The sequence below is a fragment of the Coregonus lavaretus genome, assembly GCF_964263955.1.
Source record: "Coregonus lavaretus genome assembly, contig: HAP1_SCAFFOLD_999, whole genome shotgun sequence".
Taxonomy (NCBI): Eukaryota; Metazoa; Chordata; class Actinopteri; order Salmoniformes; family Salmonidae; genus Coregonus; species Coregonus lavaretus.
The window spans coordinates 26,068-48,136 of NW_028157599.1; the positions used below are offsets into that span (position 1 = coordinate 26,068).

A 22,069-nucleotide genomic window follows, 5' to 3' on the forward strand; every position below is an offset into this window, starting at 1 on the left:
GAGCGTTATCATGAGTGTTCCACTCAAATTATCAGGGTCTGAGGAGCATTGTCCCTTCTAACAATTCTATTTCTATGATTACCAATACCTGCTATTTGATTAAATGTTGGCATTTTAGGTTGTTAGGGTCTAGCTTGCATACTAAACTGGGTTTTGCGGTCTTTCTCTCTATAGGGGACTGCTGCTGACCGTTTCCTCGTCAGCTTATCCAGTTTTATCCAGGGACTGGACACTAAGAACAACGTCAAGGTTAGTTTACTGCTTTGGTTCAACTGCAGGTCTTTTGTTGCACAGTTGAGATTGCACAGTGATTTAATTTAATCACATGTTGAACTTCATGCCCCTTGTACTGTAGCAACATTGTTTCATACCCAACACAGTAGATTTCCATGCTTACACAGCAGAAAGGGTTTTAAAATTGCTACGACCGCACCTTTGACCTTCATAAGCAGGCTCAGACCAACGGAAATGCCATGACTAGGAAATGAAACTTGAGGTGGGGAACGAAGGGGAAACGCTCAAACTGTTTTTCAGGCCAAAGACCTTTTGTTCTAGAACCTAAAGTCACTCATCATCACTTTGATTATTCTACCAAGAACCGGAAGATGAGGCCTTTAGGTGTGTGCTTAGTCAGTTGTCGCATTTAGCGCTTCTGCCATTTTAAGACCTCACACACTTCTTCCTTCCTCTGTTTTAATAGCTCCTCCCTCCTAACCTCTGTCATGTAACCTTTGACCCCATCCAGATCTGGTTCAACAACAAGGGGTGGCACAGCATCGGGTCCTTCCTGAACGTGATGAACAATGGAATCCTGCGTGCCAGCCTGCCCGCCGGCCAGGACCCCAGCAAGTATGGCATCCGTGCCTTTAACCACCCACTCAACCTCACCAAGGAGCAACTGTCCCAGGTCGCACTGTAAGTACCTAGCCGATGACTCAAATTCTTCCATGAAATCCTTTTCTCACCTATAAATGACATGGGTTGGAAGAAATATAAAGTATTACAATGCACCTCCTTATAGTAATCGAAAGGTTGCTAGTTCAAATCCCCGAGCCGACAAGGTGAAAAATCTGTTGATGTGCCCTTGAGCAAGGCACGTAACCCTAATTCACACATGCGTATAATACACACTTGTACTTGTGTGAAATAGGACAAATATAAACACCCACCTAATTATTTTTTATAAGAAAGCATGGCAACACTTTACTTAAAGCATCCAGGTATAATGCTTTCTAACTCGTTCTCTGTATGACTCGGAACCATCTTTTCCCTCTGCATGCTCCCTCCAGGATGACCACCTCCGTGGACGTGCTTGTGTCCATCTGCGTGATCTTCGCCATGTCCTTCGTCCCGGCCAGCTTCGTAGTCTTCCTCATTCAGGAGAGAGTCAACAAGGCCAAACACATGCAGTTCATCAGTGGAGTGCAGCCCTTCCTCTATTGGCTGTCCAACTTCATCTGGGATATGGTAAGGCTTCTCATCTTATCCTGCACTCTTAGAAAAAAAAGGTTATATCTAGAACCTTAAAGGGTTCTATCTAGAACCTTAAAGGGTTCTTCGGCTGTCCCCATAGGAAAACCCTTTGAAGATGTAGAACCCTTTTGGTTCCATGTAGAACCCATTTTGGGTTCCATGTAGAACCCTTTCCACAGAGGGTTCTACATGGAACCCAAAATGGTTCTACCTAGAACAGTGGAGGCTGCTGAGGGGAGGACGGCTCATAATAATGGCTGGAATAGAGTCAATGGAATGGTATCAAACACATCAAAGATGTGGTTTCCATGTGTTTGATACCATTCCATTCACTCCATTCCAGCCATTATTATGAACTGTCCTCCCCTCAGCAGCCTCCACTGACCTAGAAACAAAAAGGGTTCTACCTGGAACCAAAAACGGTTCTCTTATGGGGACAGCCGAAGAACCCTTTTTTTCTAAGAGTATAGAGAGGTGTGTGTGGATATACAGTACAGTATACCATATATATTAGTCTTACAGTGACTTGTGAACACAACTTTTAGATTTCATTTGAAGGCAGCAAAATGTGAAGACTGTACAAGCGATGTGTAGACTTTCACTAACTGTATATTAGTCTTATAAAAATACCAATGACTTGAGACACCATGGAAATGTCACAAACACATCTTTGCTGTTGTTTTAAGTCAACTCATTGGAATAGCTCTGGACTGTACGCAACATGTTGTTTACCTGAGTGTCCTGGCCACTTCCTGTATGTTCCAGTGTAACTACATCGTCCCTGCTACTCTGGTCATCATCATCTTTATCTGCTTCCAACAAGACGCCTACGTCTCCTCCACCAACCTGCCTGTACTGGCCCTGTTGCTGCTGCTTTATGGGTGAGGGACACACACACACACACACACACACACACAGATACAGACAGACACACACACACACACACACACGTGTACACACGTGTACACACACACACACACACACACACGTGTACACACACACACACACACACACACACACAGATACAGACAGACACAGAAACACACCACACACGTGTACACACACACACACACACACACAGGCACACAGGCACACACCCACACACAGACAGACACGCGCACACAGATAGACACGCGCACACACACACGTACACACACACACACACAGAAACACACAAAGACACACACACACACTGCCTTAGACACACACAATATGTCGCACACAAACTACCTCACTCACACACCGTATGTCCTAACGATGCAAGGATACGTCTATATTCCATTGGGAGTTATACTGTACATGTTGTAACTTCCTTCTGATGTCTGTTCCTAGGTGGTCCATCACGCCCCTGATGTACCCTGCGTCCTTCTTCTTTAAGATCCCCAGCACGGCCTACGTGGTGCTCACCTCCGTCAACATCCTCATCGGCATCAACGGCAGCGTCTCCACCTTCGTCCTCGAGCTCTTCGGCAGCAACGTGAGTACGACGAGAGTTCATTGGGCTTCATAGTGACTTCATAGTGACTTCATTAGACTTCATAGTGACTTCATTAGACTTCATAGTGACTTCATTAGACTTCATAGTGACTTCATTAGACTTCATAGTGACCTCATAGAGACAATAGGGCTTAATGAGACTTCATAGGACTTGTGAAAGTCATTAGGTGGATCCATACTGCAGAAATGAAATATCCTGTAGAAATGCTTTTCAGTGGGACATACTGTTACAATTCAGCACTTATTTGATTTAAATTTGAATTAAATTGTGACTTTATAAATACATTTGATTGTTTGACTGATTGAATGTGTGTTCTACAATGTGACAACAGGAGATCGGAGGGATCAACGACATCCTGAAGAACGTGTTCCTGATCTTCCCTCACTTCTGTCTGGGCCGAGGCCTCATCGACATGGTGAAGAACCAGGCCATGGCCGACGCTCTGGAGAGGTTTGGTAAGTAGGCTCAGGTCATAGGTCGTTATTACTTTAGGACAAAAAAGTAATGTCAATTAATCAAGTTTGTGATTGAATGTGTTTATTTTATTTTATTGTTAAATTAGTCAGTGCTGTGCTGCTGTTTCTTGACAATCGTTCCTTCCTTCCATTGGTTCTAGGTGAGAACCGGTTCCGTTCCCCTCTGGCATGGGACATGGTGGGCAAGAACCTGTTTGCCATGGCTGTGCAGGGCGTGGTCTTCTTCACGATCACCGTGCTCATCCAATACCGCTTCTGTATCAAGGCCAGGTAGGCGTGGCCTCGCATTTCATTGGAGTCTTTTGTTGTGTCCTTTCTCCACTTTGTATTAAAATAAATTCTGCAAATCGAAATAGTCAAGTCAGTAAAACATTTTGTATTCATAATGATCTGCTATAAATATACTCCCTGATCTGATTGGTTGTCTTAGATCTATGAGCACCGACCAGAAACCTATCGGTGAGGAGGATGAAGATGTAGCCAGAGAGAGGCAAAGGATTCTGGGAGGAGGGGGACAGTCTGACATTCTAGAACTCAAGCAGCTGACCAAGGTGTACAATCGAAAACAGAAACCAGCAGTGGATCGTCTTTGTGTGGGAATTCCTCCAGGAGAGGTGAGCTGGCTCTGCTACCACAGTCCACCATAGATGGGGACAGGAGTTTTTCCTGGCCACATTACCTCACCTGATCATTAGATTCCACTAGACTAGTTCATTAAACTAGTTTTCCTGCTCAGGTCAGATGGTCAGGAAAAGCTACTGGCCCTACCCATATATTCTCCCCTTATCATATCATGTTGGTAGTTCAGTCCAGTGAAACTCTTCTCTCCTCTCTCTCTCTCCAGTGTTTTGGTCTGCTTGGAGTCAACGGAGCAGGAAAGACGAGCACCTTCAAGATGCTGACTGGAGACTCAATGGTCACGAGTGGAGAAGCTTACCTGGCGGGAAAGAGGTGAGAGGGATGGTAACGATAATGAAACAGGCTGAACAAACTGTTATTATGGGATGTATACACTATACACGTACAGTATCTTACAGTATATCTTCATGGTTAAATGCATTATTGATTACAGCCTCAAATACCTCGTTCACACTGAAGTTTCTATAACCGTTGTACATCGCAATAATCTTGAAATAGCCTTACAATGTCTTGAAATACGTACTGTGAATGGAGTCTTAAATTGTTTGGAGGTGTGTGCTGTTGTGACTGACCGTGTGCGTTCTCTGTGTGGTCTGTCAGTGTGTTGACGGAGATAAACGAGGTGCATCAGAACATGGGCTACTGCCCTCAGTTTGATGCTATCAACGACCTGCTGACTGGCAGGGAGCACCTGGAGTTCTATGCCATCCTGAGGGGGGTTCCCGAGAAGGAAGTGTGTGAGGTGAGTGTGTGTCAGTGTGTTATCCTCCTGACAAAAATAAAGCATTCTTACAACCGTGACATTTGTGCCCTGTTAAAGGATAGGTAACTATGTCATGCTCCTTATTTGGAGACCTTGTCTCTGCCTTTTTGTTTGGTCCATTTTAAGGACGGGTTGTTGTTTTAAGGACAGGTTGTTGTTTTAAGGACGGGTTGTTGTTGTTTTAAGAACAGGTTGTTGTTTAAATTACGGGTTGTTTTAAGTACGGGTTTTTGTTTTAATAACTTTTTTTTTGAAGGATGGGTTGTTGTTGTTTTAAGGATGGGTTGTTGTTGTTTTAAGGACGGGTTGTTGTTGTTTTAAGAACAGGTTGTTTTAAGGACGGGTTGTTTTAAGGACGGGTTGTTTTAAGGACGGGTTGTTTTGGTTTACTTCCTGAATTGACTGAAGTGAGATGGAACTGACCCCAGCCCTGGTGGGCTATAGTATGTGATCTTGTTTGTCTAATCATATCTTTGGCACCTTGCTCTCTTTGGTCCAGGTGGCAGAGTGGGGCATCCGTAAACTAGGCCTGATCAAGTATGTGGACAAGGCAGCAGGGAGCTACAGTGGAGGGAACATGAGGAAACTCTCCACGGCCATGGCACTGATCGGTGGTCCACCGGTGGTCTTCCTGGTGAGTAGGCCTACTTTATGAGTCTTTTAAATAACTCATAATTTGTTCATATACCCAAACGTTGTTATAATGTTATTCAGTCGTTACAGTATATCAATGTGTGTGAACTGGACCAACCTTTAATTCAAGTTCAACACCTATTACAGTATCTAGGACCCAGAGTTTTTCTTGATCACATCATGGTCAAGAGGAAAAACTCCCAGCCCAACCTATAACCTAGAAACCAGTCTCTCCATTGAGGATGTCAACAATAGACTAGGCACTAGAGGGCGTTGTTTCTTACACCAACTTGTTCCTAGGCCTAGTCTGACCAGGCTGTGGTGTTGTTCTTCTTTGTGACTGACAGGACGAGCCCACCACTGGTATGGACCCCAAGGCCAGACGGGCTCTGTGGAACTGTATTCTCAGTATCGTTAAGGAGGGGCGATCAGTGGTTCTCACCTCGCACAGTATGGAGGAGTGTGAGGCCCTGTGTACGCGGATGGCCATCATGGTCAATGGGAGGTTCCGCTGCCTGGGTAGCGTACAGCACTTAAAGAACAGGTAAGAACAGAGAGAGGGAGAGATGGGAGTTACCTACTGTACAGTAGTGAATCACTACATGGGTGAAGAAGCACGGTGGCCATTTTGGATCAACATTGAGCTAACGCTAATCATCCCTATGCGTTTCCTCATTCAGATTTGGGGATGGCTACACCATCATCCTCCGGGTGGCAGGACCAGACCCGGACCTGAGGCCGGTGATGGAATTCATTGAGAAGGAGCTTCCAGGCAGCACTCTGAAAGAGAAGCACAGGAACATGCTGCAGTATCAGCTGTCCTCCTCCAAAACCTCCCTGGCCCGCATCTTCAGCATCCTGGCCAAGAACAAGGAGTGGCTGCACATTGAGGACTACTCCGTTTCCCAGACCACACTAGACCAAGTAAGCGCTGGGCTGGTTGAAAACATTGTTGTCGGCCATTTTGATTATCATAGCAACACTGATTTATTTGAAATTGTAATAACGTTGTTTTTCGAGGGGGTCTTATATAGGTTTAGATTAAATTAGTGTTTCATTGCCAGAACAAAAGAGAACAATAAAAATGTAACAAACGTTGCTTGCATAGCACACTGATTCATCTGGTCTATGTCTGTTCTCTTATTTTCAGGTATTTGTCAATTTCGCCAAGGACCAAAGTGACGAGGACCACTTAAAAGACATTTCAATGCACAAGAGAGACGCGGTGGCAGTGGACATTACTCAGCTCAAGTCTTTCCTCACAGACGAGAAGGCCAGGGAGAGCTGTGTGTGAATCCAAGGTTGCTCCCGTAAATGGAACCCTATTCCCTACATAGTGCGCAGCTTTCGACCAGAGCCCTGGTCAAAAGAAGTGCACTATGTAGGGTATAGGGTGCCATTTTGGACGAACCCTGTGTCTGTTCCTATCCCTCTCCCGGATGAACTGCTGAGGCCCCTGTAGACGGGTCCTTCTGGAGAGGAGGGTTTTCTACTTTATTGTAGTGTTTTTTTTTTAATGATTTCTCAGTGGACTGCCCAGCGTTAGCGTTCTTTGTAGGGCGACGCGAGAACGAGCGGCAAAAGTTCAACACTGAAACTCAATGCAAATCAATGCAAAGAAAGAAAGATGATAAAATCCCATGAAGTGTTCTACGAGGAACAGCCTTGTGCCCCTCGCTAGCTAGATTGAAAAGAGTAAAAGACTTGGAATATACTTCAGAGTTGTACCCCAGGCAGAGCATGAAGAGCACACAGGTTCTGTGTGCTCGCTCGACAAGGATCAGCGACACGCTCGACAATGTATAAACAAGAAGTTCCAATCAACTCACTCACTGCCAACCGACAGCCATTTTGATTCAGGGTCTATTTTCTCTCCCTCTCTTCGTTACCATGAGAACCACATTTTTTTTATGAACTGGAAGAATAAGAATCAATTTCAACGATAGTCCAATTCCAAATGAAAGACATTTTAAATACAGGATATTGATCAATTTAGTTTTGCATCTGAAAAAATGGAACCTAATGGAATTTGTTGTATTTTAAAAAAAATATTAATGTTTTGTCGTTGTTGTCATGACGTCCAGCACAGTGCCTGCCAATCATGGTGGAGATAGATGTTAACACTCCAAAAGAGAGGCCATGGAATGTTCTGGAATGACAAAGCACAAAGACTGGAGCTTCTTTAGAACCCTGAAGGGATGTCAGAGAGACCTTTTTGTCAGATAACTGCTTTAAATGTACTGTACTTTACCTATGGCAAAGAGGGGTCAACTTATGTACCTCTGTACGTGAATGTGCAGTCTAATAACGACAAAGGTCGTTGTTTATTAGCTAACAATCATCCTTCTGACATTTGTGACTGTGACGATGGAGCTATATTTCATGCTTTCCGATGGACCACATAGTGTAGATAGAACCTCTACGGTATGTGTGCCAAAGCATGAGCCCTCTAAGACAGGCATAATGGACTAAAGAGATGGGCTGTTGTTGGACAACCTACTGGGGTTTTTCCCCGGCAGGCCTCAAGATTCTGTTGTAAAAAACAGTATTGCTAATAACGTGACCACTTGAGAGAAATGTGACGGGGTATTCCATTTTTTACAATCTTCATTTTTAGATATATGTATTGTGAAGTCACAGGTAAACAGTGACAGGAGAGCAGACGTTGATATATCTATTCTATAATGAAGATATATCTGGATATGTGTCGTTCAGTAACACTGTCATCAGTGCCAAAATGTTGAGTCAACGTTGTGTTGAGGTTGAGTCAGGGGGCGGGCGGCTTATTTGTACACTTTTACTTGTCTTTTTTCCTTGGAACAGCCGACTTCCTGTCGTTCAGCCACCATCTTTGGAGTTTTGCGCTTGAGCAGGAAAGGACACGTGCTGAAGGTGAAGGATGGAACGGCTAGAATGTATAAAACGCGGCTAGACATGTAGGCTGGGTCTCACATGGTGCTCGCAAACAATTCAATCATCGTTGTACTTTCCGTGCCGTTGCCAAGGTCCTTCTTGTGCGTGTCTATTGTGCATTATTATTCCTGACCTTAACCCCAAATGTACACCCCCTCTTCTCGAACTCCTGGTGTATTTACTGACACACAACACTTCCGCCATAGTTACACCAGCAGTCTGCCATATTAACATACAAACTTAGGGCCAAACAAACATGATAAAAGGCAACAGTCGAACACCAGTCAAATTGAGAGGGACCAGACCAATAAAGTGCCACTGTTTGGTTACGTTACGCTGAATACGACATCAATTCGGACAGAATAGCTGATCGTACAAAGACCCCTATCTGCTCATTGGTCAGGATGGGGAGTGATGTGGATGCCTCATAGCACTTTATATACGTTTTCAATGTAATCTACACAGTACAGGATTTACACTGGAATACCCACAGATTTCAGATGATACACCTGAAACTACAATGCATTTTGTTTATTCCATGACAAAAAAGAAAGAAAACAATTTTGAAGAAAAAAAGTGTCCTACAGTACCATGGTAGTTATTTTATTTTGTTGAATATTATTTGTTTACATTTCAAGTATTAAAAAGGCTGTTTGTGTCTGTTATTTGTTGTGTACAGTACTTATTTACATGAATAAAAATTGATACATTTTGAAGACAGTAGTTTGTCTGCTTTCTTCAAATCTACCACTATTATCTTGTCTTCATCGTAATCAACTCTAGATAACTTTAAGGTAAAAAACTGTTTTCCAAATCCTTTCTAAAATACATCACTTATAGTTGCCCTTATTTCTACAGCACAATAATTCAAGTCAAACAACTTCATGTTAACAACAGGCGGTACCATTTCTGCTGTTTAAATAAGTACTGTGTCTCCCGAGTGGCGCAGTGGTCTAAGGCACTGCATCGCAGTGCTAGCTGTGCCACTAGAGATCCTGGTTCGAATCCAGGCTCTGCTGTATCCGGCCGCAACCGGGAGACATATGTGGCGGCGCACAATTGGTCCAGGGTAGGGGAGGGAATGGCAGGCAGGGAGGTAGCTCACTTGATAGAGCATGGTGTTTGCAACGCCAGGGTTGTGGGTTCGTTTCCCACGGGGGGCCAGTATGAAAATAATAATTTAAGTCGCTCTGGATAAGAGCGTCAGCTAAATGACGTAAATGTTTAAATGTCAACTTTCACCTGAGCTTACCGGAAAGTTTCTGCTACCAACTATTATGGATATACTGACGAGACATGTCTCTCCGCTCTAACAGTGGGAGTCGTCCACAAAGCGTGTCGCCTATCCTTTCTTTGGATTTGGTGGATACATCTCATTATTGTAATATTTGTTTAAATATTCGATGAGGGTTGTTGACGTCAACCGTCTGTATTCAATAGAGAGATACTCTATGACGCTAGCCTAATTTCATGAATATGCATAGCCATCTCGAGCCCATATATATAGTTTTTTCTCAAAGTTGCCGGGATGACACCTGTCCTACTTATATCAGTACACTCGTAGCAACTTAAGCATTACGAAACTTCTATTCGATCAAATAAACCTCACGTAGCAAATAAGCCATTCATTTTTTTGTTGACCAAATTCGACACTCATTGACCTCCATACAAAAACACCTTGCTTGTTGGGCGAAACATAACGAAAACACCACCTGCTGGAGGGAAACAGACTGTCCGTCGAGTTGGGCCTCTCTCTTCCTCCTCCTCTCCGCTGCTACCTACCTACCTGATGCAATCTATGACGCGTGATTGATAGGAGAAGATGTAAGGCAGGGTATTCCACAATGTAAGGCAGGGTATTCCACAAGCAGATCATCGTCTAATGAAAAGCATGAGTTGACGCACACCCAAAATATTTAGAGGTGCTGACTAAAGGAAAGGTAAACTTGAGATACAAAAATGATTTTTGTATCACAAACTGGTGATTAGATACAGCAGATTATCACTGTTTTGTTAGACTTCGGTGCAGCTTTTGACATTATCGATCTGCTACTGAAAAAATGTATGTGTTATGGCTTTACATCCTCTGCCATATTGTGGATTGAGAGTTACCTATCTAACAGAACACAGAGGGTGTTCTTAAATGCTTGCCTCTAACGTAAACCAGGTAGAGTTAGGAATACCTCTATTTTTACTAAAGACCTACCACTAGCCTTGAGTAAAGCCAGTGTGTACGCTGATGACTCAACATTATACACGTCAGCTCCCACAGCAAGGGGGGGGGGGGGGGGGGGGACTAATGATTCACTAGTGTTTCTACAAATGATTTGACTAACCACAAATTATCATTCGTTACTCCTTGTAACAGGACGAAAATCAAGAACAGAGCTAGGTCTGTAGTCACTTTTTGGAGTCCCCAATTGGAGACTTGAAATTAAATAAATTCTAAAAAACATGTATTCCAATAATTATAATTCTCATAAATTAATGTATTCAATAGCCCAACTGGAGAATAAAGTAAGATGCATTCAATGTCAAAGTTATGCATTTTGTTTGACGCCATTAAAGCATTTACGCATTAGTTTGACCCCCTGAACCACCCATAGTTCAAATTCAAGCCCCGGCAGCCGACACGCTAGCTACTTGTATGACTTAATGATGGAGAGTGCTAGTAAGGGTCTTTTAAATGGCACAAGCAATAGCCAAGTGGGTAGCTACAACTTGCCGGCCAGTCCACATTGTGGAGGACGAAGTCTTTTGATTCCATTCGGTTCGTATCGAATGACTCAACGTATGGCTGACCCTCGAGAGCCACCGTCGTTACAATAATACACAACTGTATGAAAGCGAGAGGGCTACGAAAGCGGAGAAGTTGAAACGGCTGTTACTCTCACTGGAGACCACTGGACTTCGGCGAGTAACCACAACTACTTTGGGGTTACTGCGCACCACATCGATGAAAACTGGAAACTGCATTCCACGCTCTGGCGGTAATGAAGACAGAAGAGAGGCACTATTCTGAAACGTGCGACGAGGATTTAATGCATGTAGCAAAGCACTGGAACATTGAAAACAAAGTTACCACACTTTGCACAGACTCCAAAGTCCCATCACAGAACATGATTGCAGCTGCGAAACATCTGCCTTTTGAACACCTGCCCTGCACCACGCACAGTCTCCAAAGGCCCATCACAGTGTCCCTACAGAATAGCGGGTTCGACAATGCCCTAGTAACATGCCGAAAAATTGTTGGTGATTTCAAACACAGCCCACCAAACGCTGCAGAGCTAGGACAACAGCAAGTTGCAAAATAAGGAGTCACTCGCACAAGATGTCACAACAAGATGGAATTCCACTCTGGAAAGGGTCAAGCGTATCCACAGAAACCAACAACCACTGAGAGATTCTCTGGCCCAACAGAAAACGAACATCGCCATGCCAACCACAGCAGAACTGGAGAAACTGCAGGTAATCTTCTTTTATCATACTATTAGTGTTATAATACGATTGTGTGTGTATGTTTGTAAAGTGTGTGTGATAGAAAGAGTGTAAAGTGTGTGTGTGTGTGAGGGTGTGTAAAGTGTGTGTGTGAGAGAGAGAATATAAAGCGTGTGAGAGAGAGAGAGAGTAAAGTGTGTGTGTGTGAGAGAGAGAGTAAAGTGTGTGTGTGTGTGTGTGTGTGAGAGAGAGAGTATGTGTCTGTGTATAACAAGTCTCTCATAATTGACTCTAGTGATTTTGAATATCGTCTGCTGCAGGTACTTGACTGAACTTCTAGCAGGAGAGAAGTACATTTCCTGCTCAGTGGTGTTGCCTGCTTTGTGCATCTCTTTCAGGTGATGGAGAGCTCCGATGATGACCCTGCCAACGTGGTAAGATTCAAGCCGACAATCACAACAGACCTGGAGAAACGCAAGGAAAACACCAACCTCACATGGCTGAAGATCGCCACAGCACTCGACCCAAGGTTGAAGCACCTGAAGTGCCTTCCCAGACCTGAGAGGGGTGAGGTGTGGGCTTTGGTCAGCATCTCACTGAAGGAAGAGAGGCCTGCACAGCAACCTGATAAAGCAACAGAGTCAGAGCCACCAAAGAAAGCTGCCCTCTTGTTGAGTGCTTCTGAGTCTGATGAAGAGGAGGAGTCCATTAAAAATGTGGTGGAGTGTTACAAAGCAGAGCCCAGCATCAACATGGAGGACTGTCCACTACAGTGGTGGTCACAGCAGGCAGGGGCACACACCAGGCTGGCCTGCATTGCATGAAGGTACCTGGCAACGCCTGCCACATCAGTACCTTGTGAGAGGTTGTTTTCACTCTCTGAGCATATGGTACAGATGAAGAGAGCAGCTTTATCATCTGAAAATGTAAACAGGCTTGTTTGTCTTAGCAACTGGCTCAGTGAAAAAAAAAATAGGAGGACGACTGAAGTGTATGGTCACAGGTTTATGTTCTGTGGAATTCATGACATTGTTGGACAGGTTTATGCTCTTTGTTCCTTGTAGCCATAGAGACAGTTATTTTTGCTTATAGCCAACCCTCCAATCAGGAATTAGGAGAATAATAATTTGGAATGGCTGAAGCTTTAACAGTGTGTGTGTGTGTGTGTGTGTGTGTGTGTGAGAACTTCAAGAAAATGTATGAGGGAGTAGGCCTACTGGGAGCATTGGTAAGTTACAGGACTTTTGTATTGCTTAACTTGTTTATGGTGAATATGCCATTAAAAACATTCTGATCAGGATATGTTTTGTGTTTCAGTCCCTACATGCCTATAACTCAATACACTGCTTTTTTTTAAAATGGAAAACTCTTTATTTAGCACCAAGGTTGAGCCAATAAAAAAAATAGCAATTAATCCCGATTAACTACAGAATGTTATGCGATTTAATTATTTTAATCGTTTGACAGCCCTCATTTGAATAATTCAAATGTAAAACATTTTCTTCATTTAATAACTGTTCTATTGACTAAACAGCAGCAGGCAGCAGGCTTTTGCTTTCAGTCACATTAAATAAAGTGACAGGTTGGGTCCACAGTATTCTGTTCACCCAACCAGTATTTCTACACGTTTAAGATAAACCAAATGGGCAGAGACTGACCATACATCACCATCGTGATGGTAGGTCGTACGTTTGTTCCTGACTGATTTGTGTCCGCATTGTAGAAATAAGGACGTGATCGTTCATGTAACAGGTACTGAATAGGTTTTGAATGTAAAGAAGCATGGAAGTGATCATGTAAAAGGTACTGAATAGGTTTTGAATGTAAAGAAGCATGGAAGTGATCATGTAACAGGTACTGAATAGGTTTTGAATGTAAAGAAGCATGGAAGTGATCATGTAACAGGTACTGAATAGGTTTTGAATGTAAAAAAGCATGGAAGTGATCATGTAACAGGTACTGAATAGGTTTTGAATGTAAAGAAGCATGGAAGTGATCATGTAACAGGTACTGAATAGGTTTTGAATGTAAAGAAGCATGGAAGTGATTATGTAACAGGTAGTGAATGTACAGAATGCCAGCAAACGAGTGTATCAACTGACGTTTGTGGAAACATGTATAAGTAACCAAACCAATAGTTGCTTTTAGATCGTGATTAAGACCTTTCACACAGTTTCAAACATGGGAAACATTTCCGCAAAAATATATTAAACCATAATCATCTCAAATATCTCCCCAAAAATGAAAGACGAAAGAAACAATATATAAAAGATGTATTAACTATATACATATTTATAAAACTTATATACACATTTAAATCAAGTAGTTCTCCCTTACAGAATTACACAAAGGCAACTCATTACTAATGATGAGCAAATGAACTTATTCGTCCATACACTTCCCCACGCACTCTCCCTTTTGTACTGCCGTTAGAAGACAAACATGTTGACCAAACATTTTGATTCTCTCTGATATTTATAAGGTCTTGTTGGGCCATCCTATTTATCCAAATGCTGTCCATTTGTTTGCACAATAAAGGCACGTGTTCTGGAGAATTCAGAGCATTCTCAGTATTGTATTCCATGGTTCCGCTGTGCTTTCTCTGCCCACCACCTTGTGATAAGTGATGTGCAAAATAACTACTAACATTTATCCACTTTCACTAAGGTTTCCCCACATCTACTGTGATTTTCGTGAACAGAGCATCCTTTTCCACTTTGACGACTTCGTACTTGAGAGAGTTGACACCATCGGTATTCATCGTCATACTCGTGCGTTGTATTCTGTCAAACCTGCGATGCAAAGGAAACGATTATCAGTATACTATCCTCATATGAAGATATTAGGGATGCACTGATATGTAAATTCTGGGGCCATACAATAGCCAATATTTTCTTGGCTGTGATGGCAGAGTATCGATGCTGATACTATCATTAAGAAATAAAAACTTTCCCCTTAAAATCTAAATTCTTATTTTAAAGATACAACATTGTGGGGAACCTGGTGAATGTGGTTGTTCTAATCTAAAGCTTTACCTCTGAGGATTTGGGTCGTTCAGTATGTCTCTTTCGTGACGGATCATCCGGCATTTTCCGACCTCGCCATCCGGACGAGAGATGGACATTCCTCTGGAGCTCACCCTGTGGAAATCAGAGTTTATTATTATGATGGGAATTTTCATACAAGTTGGAAATACTGTGGAATTCAGGGTTGGGGTCAATTCTAATTCAATTCAGGAAGTGTTTAGAGTAACAAAATGTGAAAACCTTTTAAATAGCTTCTCCTTTTCAGTTTATTGAAAAATCATTGAAAAAAGAACTGCCATTTCAGTTTACTTCCTGAAATGACTGATCCTAACACCCTGGTGGATATATTGTGTTTTGCATGAATATTATACAATACATTGGTAAAACATTATAAAGTGATGCTATCATCTTTCCAAGTCTGCCTTTAATATAGGCTAATCTGTAATGCTTTAAAAGTCTGTTTGGATTGGAATGCACTGTCTTGCCTCTTGAAAATGTCATCATCTTCACCACCCCAGCCCCAGTAGTTGTTGGGAAAGCCGTTGATTTTCAGGAACTGTTCCTTACTTAACGCTGAGACACCACCAAAGTACTGATTATAGGGCAACCTATGGACGAGACAAAGACACAATATTTCTCATCTGGCCCATACCATAGCCATGTAATGAAAAGGGTAGGCTAAGCATAACTAGATATCTTTCTTTATTACTCTTCTAGCTATGTATGAATTGAGGAAGAGGAAGAGTCCCAATTAATCAAAATAGTGATGATGCATTACAAAGAAGTTGTTGGTTGAGTTTTGTGCTGTACCTGAAGCCAAACTTGTCCATGGAGACAGACAGGTGTCTGGGCTGGCTGAAGCATTTGTAGGTGTTGCGGTCATCCATGGGGATGATGTCCACGTCACTGAACACAAAGCAGTCGTAGTCATACTCTTTCAGGGCCTCAGCATAGCCAATGTTCATCAGCTTGGCCCTGTTGAACGTGTTCTCTCCATCCTAATGAAGAAATTACAGTAATTTTCAAAACATGGGTACGCTAAATTATTTGCCAACTATTAACTTATAATTTAATAAAATTTGTCCTTAGAACATTTTTAATTCATCAAAAAAGTACAGCTATATGCAAATTGTAACAAGTGTCAAAAAAGTTCCAGTATATGCAAATGTATTTCAAGTTGGTGTACTCTTACATTTTACATTTACATTTTAGTCATTTGGCAGATGCTCTTATCCAGAGCAATTTACAGTTAGTGCATTCATCTTAAGATAGCTAAGATAGCTAGGTGGGACAACCACCACAGGCATAGAAAGTACTTTTTTTCCCCTTAGCTGTCACTTAGCCATCAGATCTTCCATTGTTGGGTAAACTATTTAAAGATTTACTGAGAACCAAGCAGACCAGTTTTCTAAGTCACTGACAGCCTGAAGATATACTGAGCTGCAACATTACATTCCAGCCAGTTCTGTTTCCCACACACCCAGCTACTTTCACATTGTCATTAGCATATGAGCAAAGTACTAGAAAAAAGAGGAAGATCCACACTCACTACTTTTTTCAATTACAAATTATTTCAGGTCAACACACCACTTTCTAAAAGACAGTCAATAGGGGCCTGCTCCTTGAACACAGATTAAGCCTAATCCTGGACTAAAAAGCTATTTAGTCTAGGACTACGCTTAATGTGTGTCTGCAAAACCGCCCCTAGGAGTCCCAGACAGGTTTTGTCCTTATCTCATATGAGGAAAGTAAACAATATTTTCATAACCATCATGCAATACCCTAAATAGAAAAACCAAGGGACTTCATCTTAGAGAACCATAGAGTAAACAACATACAGTAGCTCTTAGTTACCTCAGAAGAAGAAAGCAGAAATAGAAGAAAAGCCACTGAGCATTGGAAGAACCCAACCATACTTTAGCTGAGATGTGATTGGTTGCAGACATGCAGTGCTAGGAGAGTGGAAACAGAGTTAGTAGTCGTTATTATGTCAGAGTGAGAGACACAGAGAGAGAGGTAAAGAGAAAGACAGAGACAGAGAGACAGTGATAAATACATACAGAGAGAGAGAGAAAGCGAGAGAGAGAGAGAGAGAGAGAGAGAGAGAGAGAGAGAGAGAGAGAGAGAGAGAGAGAGAGAGAGAGAGAGAGAGAGAGAGAGAGAGAGAGAGAGAGAGCAGACATAATGTAGCATAAAGGCCAGTTATAGAGAGAGCAGAAAAGTTATCTACGATTTTGGTTTCAAGTGCTGCCTAAGTTATCACAAGAACAGGAAGCACCTGTAGAAGTCATATAAGGACACACCTCATTCCTCTACACTATCAATGCGTGGTAGTCATCAGCTGACAGTTAGGGCATAAGTGGTGATTCTGTCATCCAAATACACTACAAAAATGAAATAATATTGCTTTATTTTTATTTTTTTATCTAATGTTACAATTCTACAACAGGTTGGTCAAAACAAGCATTGTGATTGGTTGAGACGCATTCTAAGCCATACTTTTAAAAAACGTTAAAAAAATGGGTTGGTCAAAACAAGCTTTGTGATTGGTTGAGACGCGTTCTAAACCATACTAAATAACCTGTTTAGCACGGGTAAGCCTTTAACGCAAAAATGGGCATCTTGTTTTCTGTTCCATCAGAGAAATTACTGCGCATCCACTGGCCCATCAGCCCAGCCAGGCAATTCATTAACTTGATTTCCAATTTAAAAACCATCTAGACATTATCTCTGTCTGTCTCTCCGAAATTTGCAACATTGTTTCAATATTGAAATTCTATGTCCACTGTCCCATTGAGGATTAACGTGTCAGGACGAGACAAACATATTTTCTCAGCCCGTCGAAATCATGAATCAAACAAAATGAAATGCAGCTAGTTTTCGGTCTTTCCAGCTTCAGTTTGTAGTGATTGTGTTGCTGTGTAGTTGGCTAGCTCCTCTGAGCAATGTCCTGACGAGAGAGCACATTTTCTATGCCAGGTAAAATCGTGCATCATTAGATCATTGTTATGGATGTATCCAAATAAATGTAAATAGAAAACAGCTTAAACAAACGCAAATACAGCTACTTTGCTGTTATTCTGGCTGCACTGTTTGACATGACTGTGCTAGCCATAGTTGGCTAGCTAGCAAGCAAGGGATAAGTGCGTTGCCAGCTGGAACATTTAGAACGACGGGTCCATAGATATAGAACAAAAAGACTTCACGACTGGGTCACGGCTCTGGCAACCTAACCGATAGAATGAACGACCAGCCGGCTTGGCTAGCAACCATAGATTTGTGTCGGGACTAGGCCTATATTTTCGTGGAGGGATTAAATAGTAGCCTATGAATACATTTATTGGTAACCTGTTGTAGAAAAAGCAATTGTACACTTGAGGTTGTGCTAAACAACTTTTTTAACCTGGCTGTGCTGCTCTACGGTACTCGGATCAGCCTCATACCTATGACCGCAGCACAGCCGTGCTAAAAAAGCACGCTGTCTCCTGTACAATTGCTTTAATCAGTTGCTTTTGTTTGATCTTCGTAATTAGAGATACCTACTATATCCTGCAAACTACTGTACCTGACCATTTTCATAAGAATCCAAAACCTATTTGGATCATGCTTTAAAGGGGCAATCTGCAGTTGCTACATCCAATTTTAGACTTATAAATGAATGATATATACGCATTGATTATTGAAGAATATAACTTATAAATGCTTATGAACTTAGTTCAACTGTCGTACCCCATCAGAACCCAAAATATAAGCTGCTTTTACTCCAATGTTTGTAAACATTGTAAATGTAAACAAACACTGTATAGCCTGAAAATATGCTTAGAACTATAATGCTGATATCTTGGATGATCAGTCTTTGCATCAATAGCTCCGTCTATGAATTTAAGAGTGGTTACATTTCTCCAGGCCCATCCCTTAGCTTTTTACCAAAACAGAGGCAGGGTGTCCGCTTTGTTATTGTTTCAACTGTGGATTGCCCCTTTAATTGTTGTATTATTCTTTTCTTTTTTTACCTATGGGAGAAAAAATAAGGAATCCTCTGCCTCTTTATCATTACAGGTTAGGAAAGGCAGAGAGTTTATTGAGGTGATGGATGTGGTAGAAAGGTGTAAAGGTAGAAAGGTGTGGAGGAAAGAGGGGATAATAAAAAGAAAGGGAGAGGCTGTCAGCGGTATGCAGTCAAACAACTTCAGCTGGTGAGAATGGATCATTGGACGATTATTATCATGCAGAACATTTGTATAGGAGCATCATACACAGTTAAAATTAAGGGGGCTTTGCAGTTCTATAGCGAGCCATTGACCCTTTTCTCTTCCAGTAGTGTAGGATGGGCTCTCACACTGCCATATCTGGTTTCTAACCTGTTTACCGGACAATAACCTGTTCACAAATCCTTTAACAATGACTCAATCTGTTGACTTAAACTAACAAACGTTTGCCCACGGGAGAAACCGTCCAACAGGAATACATCACAGGAGGTTGGTGGCACCTTAATTGGAGAGGACATGCTTGTGGTAATGGCTGGAGCGGAATAAGTGGAATGGAATCAAATGCATCAAACACATGTGTTTGATACCATTCCGTTAGCCCACTCCAGCCATTATTATGAGCCGTCCTCCCCTCAGCAGCCTCTTGTGGAATACATGGACCTGCATTACCACACAATCTGGAAATAGAGGCTGTATTTCAACCATGTTGAGTTTTCCCTATCCAACCTACAGCAAGACATGTTGTACTTTAAAACTCATACTTGATGACATCACATCAGGCATCACGGTTATTTGATAGAGACACTCCATGTTGCAAACCGTTTGTTTATAAGAAGGCTTCCATTTGTTCATCATGGTGGCTTGGCTGTGACCTCTGATTATCTATGAGAAACACAGCAGGACAGCTGGTGGTCTACAGATAGTGAGTATAAACCTCAGCTGACAGCTGAACCATGTCTGTGTTTAAAGTACAGGGCTTGTGTGGAGCTGGGGCTGGAGAGCTGGGGGCTGGAGCTGGGGGCTGGAGCTGGAGCGGGTGGGCTGGAATGGGGCTGAGCTGGGGCTGAGGTTCGGGCCTGGGGCAGTAACAGCCACCACGGTCCACCCTCTAACAGCTGTTCTCGGAGAAACAGCTGAAAGTGCAAGCTTTGTCTGTCTTTATGTCTGTCTATCTCCTGTTTCAGTGTCTCTCTGAGTGTCTCTCTCAGAGCTCTCTTAGCCCTCTGTCTCATTTCTCACAAACGTCACATTTCTTACAAATCTATAATTTCGTAGTTCCGTACATCTTAGTTTCCTTTTCTTTCTTCCCTCTTACATTTTCTGTAGGAAGCGAGGGTGAAGGATGGTAGGAGAGGACACAAGGAATCGAGGGTAGGCTATTGAGATTCATCCTCGGTTTAAAGACCCTGAGGAATGATTTGTAACTGTGAGAGGGGGAGATGTTGCGACACGCTAACATTCTTCCTGTTATCTGCAATGAGGGATGGGAGGTTACTTGTGTGGAAACCTTCAGGCATGAATAAACAAATGTATGACAACTGAGGGGTTTTCACTGTTCAGACAGACTCTGAAAGGCTAGTTCAGTTAATTGATTAAACCAGTCTAATGCACAGAGATTAGACTAGTTTCTCTGGCTTTACCTGATTGATGACGTAGACGCCATAGTCCAGCTGCTGGCGCTGAAGGATGGGATGGAGGTAGTACAGCCAGAACTTGAGGTGCTCATCACGATGGCGGAAGGGGATGATGAGAGCAACCTTCTGGAGGGCGATACAGTCATGTGGTTTGTAGCGACCTCCTTCCTGCAGACCTGGGTTCTCCTTCCTCACTGTGTCCAAGCTGACTGGCGTAGAGAACTCAACCCTGAGAGGCCCCACTGCAGATCAGGAGAAACAGATCTGTTGGATCACAAACTCTCACACACCTCTTCCTGTTCCTCTACCACATTCACTTCCTTTTCACTTTCTGCCTTCACCTCCATCTCTCCCTGCTCTATCTCTCTCTCTCTCTTTTTGAAGTTTGCAGCCTTTGACCTCATGTAAAAAAATACAAGTCTCCACACACACACACACACACACACACACACACACACACACACACACACACATGCACAGAAACCCCCTGACAGGAAATGGTGCTGACTTAACGGATATCTCATGCTTGTCTCTTTGCTACAGGCAGTTCAGGGGTTAAGAGGAAATATGTGTTATCTCATCCCCTCAAAAAAATATGGTCTATGCTGCTGAAAGTATTTGCCCCGAGCCATGATTGAGCTGAACACAGAACATATAGTTATTTTCAGCAACAGGGAGCAAACTTCACAATGCAGCTCAGCTTGACATTAAATAAATCAAGAGATCTTTCCTCGTATTGACTTTCAGTTAAAGGCAGGAAATATAGGCCTAATATGAAATACACAACTACATAATATATGTATAACTACATAATACAATGTTTGATGCAACTGTACCAGTATACAAAACATTAAGAACACCTGCTCTTTCCATGACAGACTGACCAGGTGAATCCAGGTGAAAGTGATGATCCCTTTTTGATGTCACTTGTTAAATCCACTTCAATCAGTGTTGATAAAGGGGAGGAGACAGGTTAAAGAAGGATTTAAAATTAATTGATCAAATAATTGGCTACTTACCAAGATGTGGAGACGGATCAGGACATTTTTCAAACAAAGTTGTAGTAGTAGTAGTGGTAGTAGTTGTTGTAGTAGTTGTATTGGGTAAATGTATATCCTGAAGCTTCGGAGTTTGCAACGTTACAACGCTGTTATTAAGGTCGTGGTGTCCAATTTCTTCCCATGGAAGTGTCACGGTAATGAAAGCTGTTTCAATTCGCGTCTGTGTCTGTATTTGTTGGTTTGGTGACAACCCATTCGAGTAACCCATGAAATAAAATAAAGCCAGTAAGAGATTAATAACAACTAAAACTACAACCAAGGTGCAGCCTTTCTTCCACAGCTTAAAGTTGAGAGATGAGTCGAGCATAATGCGGATGTCAAGTGCCGAACCGAAGTGACAAATACATATCCGTTTACGCAACAACGGTAATAAAAAAGCTATTTACAAATACTCTATTTATTTTTTGCCCAAATCAGTATAGTTTCAAGCAAAAAGACAAGGTAAGATAATATTTATCCAACCTCCTCTACTGTGTGGTGGTTGCATGCTGGCCGTGACCATCAGATGTCGTAGGCTCCTGAGAGT

At 42.4% G+C, this 22,069-nt stretch overlaps 3 protein-coding genes across 5 annotated transcripts in view; 2 read left to right on the forward strand and 1 right to left on the reverse strand.

The window, feature by feature from the left end:
* Positions 1–9,111, forward strand: part of LOC311125200 (phospholipid-transporting ATPase ABCA1-like) — a 32,646-nt gene extending 23,535 nt beyond the window's left edge. For all 3 annotated transcript variants that reach the window (XM_084199254.1, XM_084199255.1, XM_084199256.1), the window contains exons 32-45: positions 175–249; positions 746–915; positions 1,290–1,467; positions 2,239–2,354; positions 2,806–2,950; positions 3,303–3,426; positions 3,588–3,717; positions 3,878–4,061; positions 4,292–4,398; positions 4,687–4,828; positions 5,349–5,483; positions 5,830–6,026; positions 6,163–6,406; positions 6,633–9,111. In XM_084199254.1, the coding sequence (XP_084055380.1) occupies positions 175–249; positions 746–915; positions 1,290–1,467; positions 2,239–2,354; positions 2,806–2,950; positions 3,303–3,426; positions 3,588–3,717; positions 3,878–4,061; positions 4,292–4,398; positions 4,687–4,828; positions 5,349–5,483; positions 5,830–6,026; positions 6,163–6,406; positions 6,633–6,776 (2,091 nt within the window). In that variant the 3' untranslated portion in view covers positions 6,777–9,111. The remainder of the gene's footprint in view (positions 1–174; positions 250–745; positions 916–1,289; positions 1,468–2,238; positions 2,355–2,805; positions 2,951–3,302; positions 3,427–3,587; positions 3,718–3,877; positions 4,062–4,291; positions 4,399–4,686; positions 4,829–5,348; positions 5,484–5,829; positions 6,027–6,162; positions 6,407–6,632) is intronic.
* Positions 9,112–11,035: 1,924 nt separating this feature from the next.
* On the forward strand, positions 11,036–13,990 carry LOC311125194 (uncharacterized protein). Its single transcript, XM_084199247.1, has 2 exons — positions 11,036–11,863; positions 12,232–13,990. Exons 1-2 carry the CDS (start codon positions 11,831–11,833, stop codon positions 12,655–12,657), a joined length of 459 nt encoding a protein of 152 aa, XP_084055373.1. The 5' UTR covers positions 11,036–11,830; the 3' UTR covers positions 12,658–13,990.
* A 101-nt stretch (positions 13,991–14,091) lies between these two features.
* On the reverse strand, positions 14,092–22,069 carry LOC311125191 (beta-1,4-galactosyltransferase 1-like). Its single transcript, XM_084199245.1, has 6 exons — positions 21,502–22,069; positions 20,489–20,724; positions 15,670–15,857; positions 15,345–15,467; positions 14,869–14,973; positions 14,092–14,625 (listed from the first exon to the last, which is right to left on the reverse strand). The coding sequence occupies exons 1-6, from the start codon at positions 21,848–21,850 to the stop codon at positions 14,496–14,498; spliced, it is 1,131 nt and encodes a 376-aa protein (XP_084055371.1). The 5' UTR covers positions 21,851–22,069; the 3' UTR covers positions 14,092–14,495.

What these genes read in the sequence shown, in the direction of transcription:
- LOC311125194 (XM_084199247.1), top strand. Translation starts at nt 11,831, where the DNA reads ATGCCAACCACAGCAGAACTGGAGAAACTGCAG. An exon ending in CAGAACTGGAGAAACTGCAG is followed by an intron (nt 11,864 to 12,231) that starts GTAATCTTCTTT and finishes CATCTCTTTCAG; the next exon opens with GTGATGGAGAGCTCCGATGA.
- LOC311125191 (XM_084199245.1), bottom strand. Translation starts at nt 21,850, where the DNA reads ATGCTCGACTCATCTCTCAACTTTAAGCTGTGGAAGAAAGGCTGCACC. An exon ending in TGATCCGTCTCCACATCTTG is followed by an intron (nt 20,725 to 21,501) that starts GTAAGTAGCCAA and finishes CCTGATCTGCAG; the next exon opens with TGGGGCCTCTCAGGGTTGAG. An exon ending in ATGGACAAGTTTGGCTTCAG is followed by an intron (nt 15,468 to 15,669) that starts GTACAGCACAAA and finishes TCTCGTCCATAG; the next exon opens with GTTGCCCTATAATCAGTACT.